At 42.7% G+C, this 17,056-nt stretch overlaps 1 protein-coding gene across 1 annotated transcript in view; it reads right to left on the bottom strand.

The window, feature by feature from the left end:
- Positions 1-17,056, bottom strand: part of LOC124595579 (discoidin domain-containing receptor tyrosine kinase B-like) — a 195,109-nt gene that overhangs the window by 44,045 nt on the left and 134,008 nt on the right. Inside the window, exons 6-9 of the mRNA XM_047134373.1 lie at positions 11,119-11,289; positions 7,380-7,513; positions 2,086-2,293; positions 417-530 (exon numbers count right to left, since the gene is read on the bottom strand). Coding sequence (XP_046990329.1) covers positions 417-530; positions 2,086-2,293; positions 7,380-7,513; positions 11,119-11,289 — 627 coding nt within the window. The remainder of the gene's footprint in view (positions 1-416; positions 531-2,085; positions 2,294-7,379; positions 7,514-11,118; positions 11,290-17,056) is intronic.

Below are 17,056 nucleotides of genomic sequence, written 5' to 3'. Positions count from 1 at the left end.
ATAGTTATAATAATGAGCATCCCTAAAATCACTTAATTAGCTAGGTTCTTAAAGCAACAGAGTGCAGTGATGCAGTTACAAACAGTTGCACAATAGTAAAATTTATGAAGTGAGGTTTCCTTCACTTGTGTGATGTACATCATTGACAGTCTAAATTTACCTGAATGATGTAAATACAGGAAAAAGATAGAAATGAAAGTTTCAAAACAGTAATAGAAAAGAGCGAAGAGAATTTAGGAGAAATGGACAGAATCTTAGTTCACAGACAACTGCCTAACATGGGAAACCTGTTCTCGGATACCGAAGAGTCAAAAATTAATACACTCCTCAAAAAGAGCTACTGTCTTACGTAACTTAATATGAATTGAACTTCATTAAGCATATATTTCTGAGAAAAAGATATTCCAGGTACTTACCAGGAAGTTCACTGGAACTTGGTTTGGTTTTCGGTTTCTCCGTCGAGCCAGCAAGAACGGGATGGACAAGCGACGTGCCCAGGTCGTCGTCGGTAAAATTACCGTGGGCGACATCTGTAAGAGAGACAGGCAATTAACATTGATGATTTTGTGTCTTTAATTACCACTGAGTAGCGAAGGGGCATGGCAGGGGTCTGACGTGAACTCTAACATTTATTTCTCTGCGAAGTTAATGTTCAAACAAATTTCTGGGTTGCAGCCGGTTGTCGTTTAATTCATCACACAATATATCGACTCGGCACCTGGCAATCGTCTTCAAGTGAGCCATCGAAGACTGATAGCGTAGGTCTGTTTGGGCACTGAAAAGGGATTAAAACCAGAACCAATCTCTCGTACTGCAGTGGAGTGGTGCAGCAGTATTCTGACTACACCTGTGTGCTGCACGATAGTTCTATTCCGATCCCTCAACATCTGTAGCCAGTGACATTTTGCATCGGTTGCCTGCATCAAAAAAAGAAATAACAATGATAGTCATAGATAACATAGTTACAGTTAAATTTTGGTGTTTCATTCATGTTGTTTAACACGTGTTATCTTCCCTGATAAACTGAGACAACAAAAAACAAAACTTTTCTTCCGCTTATTTTACTGTGTCTTGCAGTTATCGGTTTCGAAAGTTTTGTTCATCTCCAAGTTGACTTCCAAGCTACCTCACGTTTCAGTCTGATTTATTTTCAGTACAGGGCACCATGACATTCACTTCATCTTCATCTTCTATTCAGGTATTAGGCAGGAACTGCCTGTTACGGTACCCATCTCTGTAGGGGACTTCTTCTGTCTCTTCTCCCATGGCACTTATAATTTCTTGCCTTTAAGGGAAGTCTCTCACTCTTCATTCTTTGTTGATGTTCGTTCCATTTTCTTCTGTAATCTCGAGTTTTATCACTCACTAAATAGGTGATTAACAGTTCGACCTTTAAATATAATGCAGGAGTCTGATGATGAACAAATTTTCCAAATCGGTAATGTCAAGGAACAATAAAATGTGGTAACGACAAATGTCATCAATTTAGTAGTTGCTATCAGTTTTTATAACATCTTAAATAAATTTACGAACTTGGAAAAAGTGATTTGTCTTTAAAAGGGAAAGAAAGAAACTCACTGATGTGCTCCCTCCGCCCCCCCCCCCCCCTCCCCCGTCCTCCACTGGATTGCAAAACAACCACGGTCTTCTTAGAAATTAGACGTGAAGGAAATAGAGTAATGAATTATTTCTTTAGCTAATGAGCCATTACTTTTTTAAAACTCCATGACAGCCGTATTTGCAGGAAAAGTTATAGGAAAAGGTTCTGTTTATTTATGCAAACCACAGAATCCGTATTGTAATCCTTTCCATGCCCAAAGATGTTTCAGCGTATCTGGACCCTCAGTTAGTCCGCATTTTACGGACATCTTAATTGTTGGTTGATTAGGCTTTGTAGAGTCCGACTGGTCAAAGAAGGCCCTATTCGTAATTAAGACGTTAATAAACCAAAAACCCACTGAAGGTGGCACAAATGTACCGAAATACTTTTCTGGGTAAACAAAGAAACATAAGAATTTTGTGGTCTGCATGAACAGGTTGAACACAGTGCGATACTATGTACCTGTTTGCGGAGCAGATGCTCACCTGAGTCGAAGGTGACCTCGCTGATTCTGATCCACTCGCTGGCGTGGAAGAGCAGCAGCTTGACGAAGCGTCCGATGCGGTGGTGCAGCTTGATGGAGACGTTGCGCGGGGTCTCGAAGATGTGGTCGGCCACGTAGACGAACGAGATGGGCTCCCCCGGGAACTCCCTTCCGGTCACACTGAAGAACAGGCGCGCCTCGGCGAACACCTGTGCGAGCGGCCCCTCATCAGCTACGCTGCTCATTAACAACCCCGCTGCCTTGCCTCTGGCCCGACGGCCCACGCCGGTGGACTGCTAACAATGCTGGCTTTGTTACCACGCCTCACAACTACAGGAAGTGCGCACCTCTTGCTTACTGCATCACACTGGGCGTGCGCCTCACAGATATTGAGGATGTGCTACAACTAAAAGGAACGCTCCTACTTTTTGAAATACGTAAGGAATTTCTAACCTTTTGTGTAAGTACACCAGTAACGTAAATTCCATACAAAAACTTGCTGGTACACGCTTCCAATGCCGAGGGATAGCGACAAACCATAGGCAGTTTAGGATTGCAAGGGTAAAAGGAATTTCTATAATCAGGATATGTTTCACGGCCAAAGGGAGGAGAGCAAGTAGTATTTACTGTTTGCTCTTGGTCACCGCGACCGCTATGCATGCAGGTTCGGATCCTACCTCGGGCAGGTTAGTTAAGCTTAAGTAGTTCTAAGTTCTGGGGGATCGATGACCTCAGAAGTTAAGTCCCATAGTGCTCAGAGCCATTTGAAACACTTTTTTTTTATCTTGGTCACCATCCTGTGTTCCAGGGATTTTCAATGTGCAGTTACATGGCCTAAAGCCGCCGGCTCAAGGGGCGTGGAATCGTAAGTGAACGAAGACCTGGTAACTAAATTGCGAGGAGTAAATTGAACAATTTTGCACGTCAGATTTTTATCTCGGGGAGAAGAAAGGTATAACGTCACAATTAGAACTTAAGAGACGCCATATTATATGGAGTTAGACTTTGTATTTGGTGTTGTTTTTTATTATAGACTAGACTACGTGCTATGAATATTAATTGTTTCAAAGCATCAGCACACTGAGGATCCCTCAAAAAGCGTCGTTTTAGGTAGGAGTTGTTATAACAAAATGTTAGGAAACTACATATCTGCTGTTAAAGGCTTTCCGTATTTGGTGCTTTTAGTAGTATAATTGGTGTGCCATGAAGGTATATCGTTTCAGTTTGTGAAAACTAAATATCCAATAATGACATTTGTTGACAGAGCTTCTACATGGTGTAAGCCAGATAGCATAGATGAAAGCATAGTGAAGTGTTAAGAGAAATGCAACAGGATCTCGTCTAGCTATATTCATAATTCTTTTTACCTTTTGTGTACTAAAACATTCTGCGTCGTTCTTATTACTTTACTTTATTACAAAATAATGTTCAAAATTACGAAATGAATCTAGTTGTTGAAACCTTTAAATAAAGAACGTTATTGAGAGTGATAGTAGTTCAAATGGCTCTGAGCACTATGGGACTTAACTTCTGAGGTCATTAGTCCCCTAGAACTTAGAACTACTTAAACCTTACTAATGTACGGACATCACACACATCCATGCCTGAGACAGGATTCGAACCCGCGACCGTAACGGTCGCGCGGTTCCAGACTGTAGCGCCTAGAACCGTAGTTGTAGTCGGTACATCCATGGAGATCATGCGTGCGCTGACTGACATTAGACACTGTACTTGGAGGGGAAATGTTCGCAATTTAAAACCGAAATGAAATTGATTAACTAATTTCTACTAGTATGTATCTCAGATAGTTGTACAAAATTATGTGCACTGGACCAGCAGTGTGCTATTCAAGACACTGATGACTCTAGAATCATCTTCGAGAATTTTCTCCGACCTTCTTCGACAATTGCTAAAAATTAATGGCATTATATTAAGCGCCGGTTGCAGCCGAGAACTGCCACTAGAGCGCGCTGCGTTCGCGAATCATGGTGAGAGCACGTCACGTTCTGTGAAATGGAGCAGGTCGTCCCAGAGCGTGCAGTAACCACGCCTGGAGTATCTTGTGACGAGGACTGCTCGATGGCACGTGACGTGCTCTTGTAGTGGCGTGTGCTGGATTATGACGCTCTGTAACAATTGTTTGCACAGTTGCACACCTAATCTGATGGAAGCCACTGGTAAAGCACTTCACTAAAATAAAGCCAAGTTTTCGGCGTCTTCATAGCGCTGAGTAAGGACAACGTGTCCAAACTAAGACAAAATCTGTTGGAATACACAGCGCAGAGCGAATGTGTTCATACTCGACTAAAACCAGCAGCGATGTATTAAGGGGGTCGTCAACTGCAGTCGTAAGTATTAAGTGCTACATCTGTCAAAAAAAATAATAATCCCTAGAGACATCGAGTACTCAAACGTAATTCAGACGTCAGCTCATGGTTATCAAGTAGCAGATATGTTATGCTAATTCAAGAAGCAATGTGGTCTTCAGTTAAGCATCTCTGTTACGACAAGTAAGATTTTTAATGATTAATAAAAAATCGTCTCAGGTGTATTACTAGGCATTAATTGCGTTGTGAGCGGTTTCGTTCGTTGCACATCTCCAAATTGCCGAGTTGCGCAACCTGAAGCTGTTCAACGGACAAAACCGTCGTAACACAATAAATGCATAATAATACACTTGATGTGGTTTTTATTAATCATTAGCGTTAGCGTCACCTGTGATGCTCAGCATAATCGAGAAGGAAGATTTTATTCAGAGAGTAAAATCTATAAACATAGAAGACAACATTGCAGGAGAAAAAGTTGGATGCCATTGTAATAAATTAGGATGCACAACAGAACGAAGAAAAACAAAAAAAACTCCTGATATATTGTGATAACTGTATCAGTTCATTAAATTTGTTTCAGCGATATCAAATGACATGAGGGTCAAACCTGAATTATGAAGGTTGTTCATAAGGTAAATAGACTTCCCATTCGCTACTAAAAAAGGGAAGCATAGGTAAAAATTTTATATGCAAAATGTATTGGCAATTTACATTACTTCTCCACAAAGTCGCCATCAAAATTTCAACATCTGCCGTACAGTGACATCAGCTTCTCTACCCCTTCGTCAAAAAACGATGCCGCTTGGTGGTTAGGCAGTTGTTGGCTGCATCCTTGACCTCATAGAAGGTTGTCAAGTGTTTAGTATGCAGCCAGGCCTTCATCTTCGAGAAGAGATGATAGTCGCTTGGTGTCATTTCGGACTATAGAGGATGTCGAAAATCTCCCAGCCAGAAAGCCCAAGTTTTTCCTTCGTTCTGTTCAGGCGTAGTCATGGAGGAGAACGATTCCTTTCGTTATCAACCCGTGACGTTTGTTTATGAATTGACAATCGGATATTCGTACGAATCCATCAATAAAGCTATTTATGTCACAGTATTCTCAAGCACTACTCTGATGCAATCTGTTGTCAAAATCCCATCGGATTCCAAGAAACTGGAACCATCATTATGCGGTTTGACAGCATCTGCTTCAATATTTTGGGTTTATTGAGAAAATGAAGGTGCATCCACTGCTTAAAGGGTTCCTTAGTTTCAGAGTTCATGTACTGCATTTATGTCTCATCCCCAGTCACGATTCTTTTCAGAAATTTCTTGCTCTCTTCATGGTAGCGCTCAAGAAATGTCAAGGTCGAACCCATTTTTTCAGTTTTGTGAACATAGATTAGACATTTTGGTACTCACGGCGCAAAAGACCCTCGGTAACGTAACCCCCCTCTGCTTAAATAACACCTGACGCAAGTGTTCAGAATTTTTGGAAACCGTCAAGTGACGTCTCGCATGCCCTATCTGCGTCAGCTTGTTGCGTAAGCACGTCAGTCACATCTGGAAGTCTTCGTCAGCCACTTGCATCATGCCCTCATAACATCACTCATAAGCCCAAATCCATATACAGGACACAATCGACGATGAATTTCGGTTGTATTGACTCCTTCTCTCTACAGGAAACAAATGGCAGAACGTATCTCGCAATTGGTGGTACACACATTCACTTACTACTTGCACACTGACGAACGCGACAGACAGCGTATTGATGCAATGTGACCGTGACGGCCTCCTCCTCCAACAACACAAGTGCTGTGAAGCTACAGGCATTTGCTTTTAATGGCCAATCGGTTATTTTGTGAATAGTCGAATAGTCTTCGTATCTTTATTTTTAAGGTTTAATAACAAGTATAATGTTTTTGTTATACTGAGTTTTGTTTGTTTCAATTTAGCTTTCGGCTTATTGGGCCATCTTCAGGAAACAACCGACTATTGTCTGAAAGGCACATTAGTTCTTCGGTAACCAAACGTTTTAAGCAAAGATGTACTCCACTTGCGTAGAGTGATGTACATCAAAGTTGTATTTTAACGTTAAAATTACAATGTTAAGTACAATAAATAATTAAACTACACAATATTAGTTGATAAATAGTTATAATGCTAATTTTTTACATTGACTGAGAAACTCGTATCTCATCAACAGTGTCGAACGTAGAGTCTTTTGTAAATACATTTTCTCTTGAAACTCTAAATGAAACTTTTTGTAACATGCTCGCATGAATCAGTTACTTTCAAGCAAAATTTTTATCATGAGACATATATGGTATGATAGATTGGTTTCTATCCCAGACTGTGCGCTGTTGTTAAAATAACATGCTTATCGAACTGTTACATAGCTATCGAAGTGTTGTTTCCGTATGGCACTAAATACACTATGACGAAATTGAATTTGAAGAACAAGAATACACTGATGAGCTAGACACTCATATCATCTAACATGTTGCCTATTAGCACTCGTCTCTGGATCTTCGACCGACAATGGTTTGGTGATTTTTCTGACGTTTCGCCAGCACGAGTGGCTAGCATTATGTATGATCCATCCGTCATTGATACTGAGTGAGGATCCAGGGCTTTTACCTTGTCTCTAAAACGTACTTCTCCCATTGTTATGTGCAACTGTTGTTGGTTCTAGCGTGAGAATCCAGACTGTGTTGTGGTCAAGAAACCTAACGATCAGGGCTTCCAGCATTAGTGCGGCAAGCAGATAGAAGCTGTGGCAGCGGGCCCCGTTTCGCAGCTAGCAATGGAGGGTGGGTCCAGCAACACTAGCCATTTGCGATGGCGAAACCTCTAAATGACCACTGCCCGTGGATACCGAATCGAGCCCCAGTAGGCAACACTTTTAACAGCTGGCCGTGGCAGCCTGAACAATTTTACCAGTATCCTCTCATCAGAAGTGCTGTAAGTCTACATGCGATGTTCTTACCTCCGCGCTCCTGGTGAACTCGTTGTCGGTGAAGATGTGCACGCCTGTGAATTCGCGCACCTTGTCGAACTCGAAGATGATCTCGACTGGTTGGCCGGCGCGCGTTTCATTCCGCCACCCAACCCAACCGTAACCTGGAGCAGCAACAAAACCAAACTGTTTGCTATCAAACTGAAGCTCTAGAGCTTCGACCAACACCGCATAATAACAATTCATAGCAAAAGTACACTTAGAAGGTGCAAAACAAAAATTCTTATTTCAGTGCTCGGAATTCACCATTGACACCATTCGTGTCATCTTTCCGGAAACATTCAGAGCAGTGGCTGGAAGAGACCGAAGGGCCTACATCCGTCTGATACTCTGTCTGTGACTCTGTACGTGTTGTCTGAACGTAGCAGCAGATAGTAAATAATTTTCACAGAACATTGTATTGTACCGAAACTCAGAATCTGCGTGGCCTAGAGCTATGATTTGATCACAGAAGCAATGAGCCCGGCGAACGCGTTCTCACTTGTTATTGAACTAGCTTCTTAAGTCTGATAACTACAGTAAATTAACAAGCGACAATGAGATTTTCACGGTCCAACAGGAAGTGAATGAAATGCCTGAAAATTTATGGTGCACTACTCATTGACTGAAAGCAATAAAAAATGAAAGATTCAATATTTACAATATTTAGGTATTGATAATGGCCCACATAAATTGCACAGAGATTCAGAAGAAGGCAAGGTTTATATGAAAAGAAATACAGGATAAACGTTTACTATTTTAACCGACTAATGCCATTTTTGTTGAGTCATTAGTTTGTCGTGTCGTCCAGTACGTTTAACGTATGTGTACACTTCCACCTTCATCTAGTGTAAAATGCTCATATTTACAGGGTTTTAACACTCAGATCACCATTTTTTGGTTTGTACCAGGCAATAAATCGTTTTCCCATGTTAAAAATATATTTTAGTTTCCATGTATTCCCCCCCACCCACCCCCACCCCAAAGAAAGGAATTTTGCCTAATCTGTTGACATAATTACAATGAAAACAGGCGCATAGAAACACAGGGTGCTCCGCCGACACCAGACGTTTATAATTTTCGGTTTTGGTGTATTCGTAATTGCGGCCCGACCAAGGGCTGCAGTGCCTTGGGAAGTAAATGTGACGTAGTACGCTGAGGACGTTTCCCTTCCTTCCCATGCATTACCCATCAGAATGGAGATTAACACTGATTTTTGAAAGGGGTAATAAGCTGATCGGCGAGAATATTAGCCACTGATTCCTTTCCAGTGCTGTACGAGTACATGGTACAGCACTGGTACCAGATGGACAGATGATCCTTCTCTGCCCACCTTAAGTCTTGGCAATGAATTGTGTATGTGCCAATCGCTTGTATGCAATATGCTCAGTGGAGACGTAACAGAATGACTGGTAGGTTATATTGTGTTTGTACATGTCCATGGTCACACCGAGAATGAAGCTGCTACACCAGCGCGGTTTGTGACAGATGTTTACAAGGCATGGCGATACACAATCAGGCACGTAAGACAGCGTAAGAGCAGTGGTCGTCGTAATATACCAATCAAGAGGGCCTGTGTGCTAATGTTAGGCCTTGGCAATGACAGTCGGTTTCAAACCAAATAGTAATGTAGTGCTGTCAGTGGATGCAGATCCATGTCAACCACTTTCCGAGTGAAGAGAGCTGCGTGCAGTGGTCATTTTTAGCAGGGTACTTCGCACCGGCAGATAAAGCTACACTTCTTCCAGGGGACAATAAATACTACAGTTGGACATTATCTGACAGGAGGAGCGTTGTGCAGTCCGTGTAGGTCAATTATGCCGCATTTCAGGGCGTTGAGTGCACTGACAGCGTGGAGCGACTTAATTCAGGCAGCCCGTGATTCATAAAATTTTGTGGGCGATTCTCGTAAATGACTTGATTCGGGTTAAGGTGACTTGAGCCAGAATGAAAATTCCTGGCAGATTAAAACTGTGTGCCGATCTGGGACTCGAATCCGGGACCTTTGCCTTTCGCGGAAATTTACTCATTGACTCAGCTACCCAAGAACGACACTGCTGTGGAGAGAAGTCGTTGCCCTACCCCCGACATCTTCTAGACGACAGTTTCCCCACGGCTGTATATACCAGGATTGCCCAGAAAATAGTGCACCACATTTTCTTCCTTCAACAATTCCTTATTGAATATAATCAGAATTACACACACGAAAGAATGGTGTTTTCAGCTACCAACCCTATTTTTCCGTTCTATGGCCTTTGTCCAGCGCGAAAGAAGGATGTGTGTGCCCTGTCGGTACCTATTCTTGTCCTGGTGACGGAGCTAGTGCTTAACTGTGTGAACTTCCTTTGCTGATTGACAGGTGCACCGCCTACTGCCGAGTCGTGATGCGTCAGTCCTCGCGAATGACGACATCAGCTCGCTGCAACGTATCAGCTGTGACAGCCGTGAATGGCCTCCCCGACCGCTGAAAATCGTGAACTCCGCCGAACTGCCTTCTTAAGACTTCACCCTCCGTAACCATCAACTAACTGTACTTGTGTCGACAGCAGATGTTCCATAGACTTTGCACAAGCGTTTGTATTCCCTAAAGTTTTTTTTTTTTTTTCTCTGCAGTGAAAAATTCTGTGACGGCACATTGTAATATACATAACCTACAGGCGCCATTTTGAAACTGTCCTGCAGCTACGCTATGTGTCGGAAGTGACGGAAGCTCGGTGCGCTCACTTAGGAGGTTTCAAATAATACGTACGTAACGTTTCGCATTCGAAGCGTTGTTTTCGGCTGAGAAAAAAAATGCTGTGCGTTACTTTCTGGGCAACCCTCGTATAAATTTACAACTTGACTAACACGCCGTATCACAAGTCGACTGGATGCTATTGCCTGGACAATAAAATATTTAATTGATGATTCACTTACCATTACATTTTTATTTCTTGTTAGAAGTGGAATAAATGAAAGTAAGCTGATGTCAAGTCCTATTCAAATCTCTCGGTCTTAATCACATATAAAATGCCTGGAACTATTCGTTGCGCTAGTGAAACGTACCAGTCAGCGTCCCACAAGTTTGGTGGCTCTATGGGATCCAATCGTCAACCAGTAGGTTCAGCAGGATATAGCGTACCTGAAGAAACTTTTGGGTTCTCTTACTCGTTGAATTGAGGCCGTTATCAAAGCTAATGGCGGTTCATACGGTAATAGGATGACTCCAAATTAACGCCTTCGTACGGCTTCACCTACTCACAACCATACTGTTACTTTTCAGCGTAAAGTAGAAGTCGTTCCAACACTACATCTCGTGTGACGACACTACGTATTTACGATAGTTGGCTACGCCAGCTAACAACCAGATGTTATATTTCAGCCTAACTTACACTTCGATCTACGCCGTAGATCAGTCTATCACCAAAACGTTAAGAAATAATAGTATAGACTCAAATAAAAATTTGTCTGTATGGTGTTCTCTTCCTCAGACTTTCTACGTCGCACACAATTACGCCATTACGTCATGAGTCAAAGCTGATGCCCTGCTTCGGTGAGACCAATTGATCTGGATCATTTATCCTGGGATATCCCATGCATGTGGGTAATTTTTTGGCCAGTGCGCATAAGTATCCCACTAGACGCTTCACCCGAGTGAACGAATATCTCCGCCTGCTTCCCACCTACATCGCCAGCGCACTCTTGGCTCGGTCGGGCTGGACTGCTACTGCTACTGAGGTGCGCTACTCACCAGTGGCGAGGCTCTCCAGGTCTGCGCGTACGCTGCCGTCGGTGAGCAGCCCGAGGCCGCCGTGCAGCCTTCCCTGGCCCTCCCAGCGACCGTCGTACCACGCGTCCAGCAGCTCGCGCCCTCCAGGGCCCTCGCTGTCGCCCTGCGGCATCGAGTACCGCAGCACGCCGTCTGCAACGGTGTCCAAAACACGCGCTGGTTTTCACACTTACTCACGCTTACTTAGTCCATACACAACAGCAATAACATCAGTGTGTCCAGAAAAGAACGTCCTAGTGTCAATGGCATATTATAAAAGCTTAATTCAAATAATTTACAACTTCTTATACGTCAAGACCAACTAAACTAGTTTTTACTGCCAGTGTTCAATAAGCGCATCGTCAGTTATTCGGCACACATCCAAACTACGAGTGGCGTTCGGTAAGTAATGCAACACTTTTTTTCTGTAAGCATGTTGGTTTTATTTAGGATTCCAATGCACCATATTCTTTCCCACTCTTTTGACTACAAAATTATATTTCTCGACACAAACACCGTTCAGTGCGACGGCTTTACGCCATCTTACAGGCATGCCTGAATGCCCGCATCATACCACTCTACTGGTCGGAGCCAACATCTTGCTGCGTCCACATACAGCTTCTCGCGCAGTTCATCCCACATTGGGCCAGACGGAAGAAAGCTGGAAGCTGCAAGATACAGAATCTAAGTTGGGTGGAGAAGAAAAGACCAATGAACTTTTGTGAACTTCTCTCGGGTGCAGAGACACGTGCGAGGCCAGCTTAGTACCGAGATGTTTGCCTGTGATCCGTCGACCACAGCGAATGAGAGTGTCCGCACGGTCCAGGATTCACAACAGTGTGCGGCCGCCCGGTGAGCGGGAGATCGGACAGGTTTGCTTGATGATGACATGTGCCTCGGGCCGGCCGAAGTGGCCGTGCGGTTAAAGGCGCTGCAGTCTGGAACCGCAAGACCGCTGCGGTCGCAGGTTCGAATCCTGCCTCGGGCATGGATGTTTGTGATGTCCTTAGGTTCGTTAGGTTTAACTACTTCTAAGTTCTAGGGGACTAATGACCTCAGCAGTTGAGTCCCATAGTGCTCAGAGCCATTTGACCCATTTGAACCATGTGCCTCGCCCAACGACTCACCGTGCTTTTGTTCAGTGTCAGGTCTCCGTAGGCATTCTGAAATTGCCTATGAATGTCTGCGATGCTCTGGTTTTCGCAAAAGAATAATGACAGCTCGCTGCTTGGAACGCAAATCCGTTACAGACGCCATTTTGAAAGTTACGTTTACAGTCGCCACTATCGGAACGTCATGAAACTATACGCCTAAGGGTTGAGACGGGAATGTTCCACAGTGGCCCACAAGAAATTCCGCAAGCTTATCGACCGAAATTGGCCGAGGAGAAATGTGTTCCATTACCGGTATTTATTGAACACAGCTCGTGAAAACACGTCTTTCCACATTTTGGTTAACAAATCCATAATAATACAGCAGTAGCCCCTTAATTTCTGTGTCTCAGCTCTAACAAATGATTAGCTAGTGGCGGAACGTAGACATGATTTTTTATAAACCCCAAAGCAAAGAAATCGCATGGCATGACGACAGGTGAACGTGGAGGCCTGTGGAAAAGACCGTCACGGCAGGTCCACCATTCAGGTGCTTCGAAATTCAACTACCCATCGATAAACAGTACCGTTTGTGCCGCTATCATCTAGGTTGGAGTAACAGGCCAAAGTCAAAGGTTGGCTATACTTTCTGGTCCTTGTCGTTCTCTCTCTTTTTGCGTGAGTGTTTCTCTGGAGGTGTTCAGTCAGTCGGTGTACGGAACAACGAGGAAAGGCGATTACTTGCTCATTCTGGAAGAAATTTTTGGGAATATATAAAGGTACGTTTACATTGCATCCTCGCGGTTGCACTTCCCGCTAGAGCAGTGGCAGACAGTAAAACCGCAAAGTCCATTAGTACAATTTATATGGAGAATGAACCGTTAATATGCATATTTTCCTACTGGGAGCCTAATCTTTCATTTATTTGTAGCGGCTGTTTATTTTTGTAGGCGCTACTTTCTTACTACTTACCACTGGAAGTATCTTTTTTAATGCAGGCATTTCATTTCTGAAATGGAATGCATTAATGCTCTTTCGGCCGACTAGACCTTTTGACTAGAGTGGGCAGTTTCCTGCGATCTGTTTTCCTTGCCGAGCGTCTGATAAGTTTATTTATTCTATAGTGATGGAACACGGGAAATCAGTCGTATGACGAGCTGAAAGGAGGAATAAATTTTTTATGACTGACGAAAAAAGCTTCAATTTCTTTTTATCGTATCACGATCGACTTTGGGGCCGAGGATAAGGCTGACAGTCCCGAAATCGATTGTGCGTCAATAAAAAGAAGTTGAAGATTATTTTTCCAGCATATGAACATAGTACGAAAACATTTCGAACTTTCAACTTACCTATGCTCGTCACCAGTGTTTGAAACGATAGAGGTCGGTGCGTTTCCACAATACGGATATTTTGGGCCTGCCTTGATCCAAAGCATTTATCTGTTATTCCTAAAGTATGTAATTAGACTTCATTTATTCAGAAAATATCAAATGATTGCTGTTACACTGCATCACTTTTAGACGTTGCTCTGATTAATTGACGTAAATATGGGCCGTAGTAGGCTGTAAAGAGATATTTATTTAATCGTACAATTAGCTAATTTCGTGCTAAGTTGGACTACGCCTCATTGTCAAGCACATTTGTAACATCTATACTTCACGTCATTTTCAAATCACTCTCAATTAGAAGTAAAAAAGAACCATATTCCGTCATTTTACCATATTGCTCTGATTAGTTACATGCTGAAGCTTGACTACGATACTTTTTTATTTCCTTAACATACCGTCTTGCCTCATATAGCATGTCACCTACAGTTTGATCGCCTGTTGTTGGAGAAATTCACGTTTAACATCAAATAGTTTTTATACTACTAAATGGTGAAGAACGACCGTTTTGTGACGGTTAGGCGAGCTTTGAGAGAACATATACATGACTCTCTCGTGCTGGTTTCGATTTAATACATGCATATGCATACACACACAACATATTCACTTGCATCACTCTCTACCGAGCAATATGTCACACATGCAAAGTGCACTAGCACACAGATGCTTAGTAATTTCTGAATTTCTCAGTGTAGGAGACCAGTAATCCATAGTAATTTCTTGCTTTTACGTCTTAGTTAAGCCAAAGAATCTTCCACAGAATGCTTTTTCATGGAGTCTTACATTTAAAGCAAGTTGTCAATTGTGCATTGTGTGTCCACGCTTAACTGTGTGACGCAGTTAGTAAAATCTCCTTACAGCATCTGTACCTGTGGTTTATAACTTCCTTCTCAGTAATTACTAATCAAATAACTTTTTCTGCTAAAGACAAGTGGTGAATTTTACGTAATCTCACCCATACAGTCAAAATAAAAAGACGAGGAATGTAAACGGAGTTTACACATACAGTATAATATGCAATGTAAATAAAAGTTGGAGATAAGGAAGTTAAGGTCGTGTTCGACAAGTTGAAGTCGAACTCTTTCATAAATTACACTTGGTTTTTATGAACAATTTCTGGGTAAGTTGTACCTTACTGAAAAGCTAAACACGCCTGTATTATTCAGATCCGTTGACTGAGACTCTTGCTTCAGTCCTATTCCGGTGGTGTGGAAGCGTTTTAAAGCCCCCGGCAAGACCGGGCTGTCCCTTTTCATGTCTTTTCTCCCCCTCCTGGTAACTCGATCCAATACGACAAACATCTGTATCCTAAGGCATATGACACATATTAGTCATCCAGACCGCCTCATCCCCTAGCGTGGGTTCCTGCCGACAGATGTCGATGTCTACAGAAATAAACGCTAGGAAAAAGTCATGGAACTTAAAAGTACACCGTGGAATATGAATAATTCGAAACAGGCGTTCTTTTAATAGTGATCATATTATTTACGTGTAAACAATGAGACGGGGTGCCAGAGTGAAAATAACTGCCGGGGCAGCACTTGAGCACATGAACCGTACATATCCTTCAAAACAGCAGTAACGTGTCAAGCAGTCACGGCCAAGAGTGCCGCTAATAACAGGAATAAAAATGAGGTTTCAAGTTATTATTTACGAGACAGTTATATCTGTCTAGCCCAAACAACTGTCTGCAGTATTTTGTCTGCGAACGCTTACAGTATTTAATATGTTGCCCGAAATAAGTTCTGTTTTGTCTTCCATGGGGGAACGAAAGGAGAAAACGCTCAACTGTCAAGCAGTTGGCGTGAGGTGAGGGTCAGCGGAAGCGAGCAGCTGCATTCCTACAAAGTACAATGGAGGGCGCAGGAGGACGCTTCCATAAACAGGAAGACGCTGGCAACCACTCTGCACAGTGGTGGTATAACCGCTCCGTGCTGACTTCTTTCACGCTACAACTATTGTACAAAGACTAGATACTACTATTCCTGATGTAAAGGCCATCGAACTTGGCAACACTTTGTCAGAATCTAACAAATGGGTTCACTGCAGGTGGAATCCAGCAGTAAAACTTCCATTGAAGAGTACGAGTAGTATGTGTAACTAACTTTAGCCATAAGTGTTAACATCTACTCAAACTATTACTTCAGTTACCTATAAGTGATTCCGCTCGAATCCTTTACTCTACATTACAGAAATCCCGACAATTTTTCATGTTACACTGCAACCAGTTCATATTATGATAGACGCTCCTAAAACCTGGCACTGTGGGGTGATCCACATGAGTTCCAAAAGAAATCCGTTGGAAGACGATTACTCGATAAATAGTACAATTCTCAAGGCTGTCAATTCAACTAAGTACCTGGGTGTTAAAATTACGAACAACTTCAGTTGGAAAGACCACATAGATAATATTGTGGGGAAGGCGAGCCTAAGGTTGCGTTTCATTGGCAAGTCCACTAAAGAGACAGCTTACACTATACTCGTTCGTCCTCTGTTAGAACATTGCTGCGCGGTGTGGGATCCCTACCAGGTGAGAAAAAAATGGCTCTGAGCACTATGGGACTTAACTACTGTGGTCATTGTCCCCTAGAACTTTGAACTACTTAAACCTAACTAACCTAAGGACATCACACACATCCATGCCCGAGGCAGGATTCGAACCTGCGACCGTAGCAGTCGCGCGGTTCCGGACTGCGCGCCTAGAACCAGGTGAGATTGACGGAGGACATCGAAAGGGTGCGAAAAAGGGCAGCTTGTTTCGTATTATCACGTAATAGGGGAGAGAGTGTGGCAGATATGATACGCGAGTTGGGATGGAAGTCATTAAGGCAAAGACGTTTTTCGTCGCTGCTAGATCTATTTACGAAATTTCAGTCACCAACTTTGTCTTCCGAATGCGAAAATATTTTGTTGAGCCCAACCTACATAGGAATGATCATCAAAATAAAATAAGAGAAATCAGAGCTCGAACAGAAAGGTTTAGGTGTTCGTTTTTCCCGCGCGCTGTTCGGGAGTGGAATGGTAGAGAGATAGTATGATTGTGGTTCGATGAACCCTCTGCCAAGCAGTTAAATGTGAATTGCAGAGTAATCATGTAGATGTAGATAAACTTTTTCAACCCTGTACATAATTAAGTAAGACGCCAAAGCACCTTACGTCATTCCTCTACTGCAAGCACTCTCACCTAGCAGACGCAAAATAAAACATAACTACTAACGATTGTGTTATTGCAACTCTCAGTCATCGAAAACCTTTCATCTTTTTAATTCTCGTCTACTCTGATATAGCCTAGATCTCCGCTCTCTCAAAATATTAATATTCGTTGTAGATCCTTAAACATTAGAAATTCTGCCTCACTTTGTGTATTAACTTTCTCTCTCACTCACAAATCCTTGAAGACCATTCCAGTTACCCTCTCTTCTTCCTTCTCACGCACATTCAGCT

Source organism: Schistocerca americana, chromosome 1 (genome assembly GCF_021461395.2).
Source record: "Schistocerca americana isolate TAMUIC-IGC-003095 chromosome 1, iqSchAmer2.1, whole genome shotgun sequence".
Lineage (NCBI taxonomy): Eukaryota > Metazoa > Arthropoda > Insecta > Orthoptera > Acrididae > Schistocerca > Schistocerca americana.
This window is presented reverse-complemented; position numbering and strand designations above follow the sequence as displayed.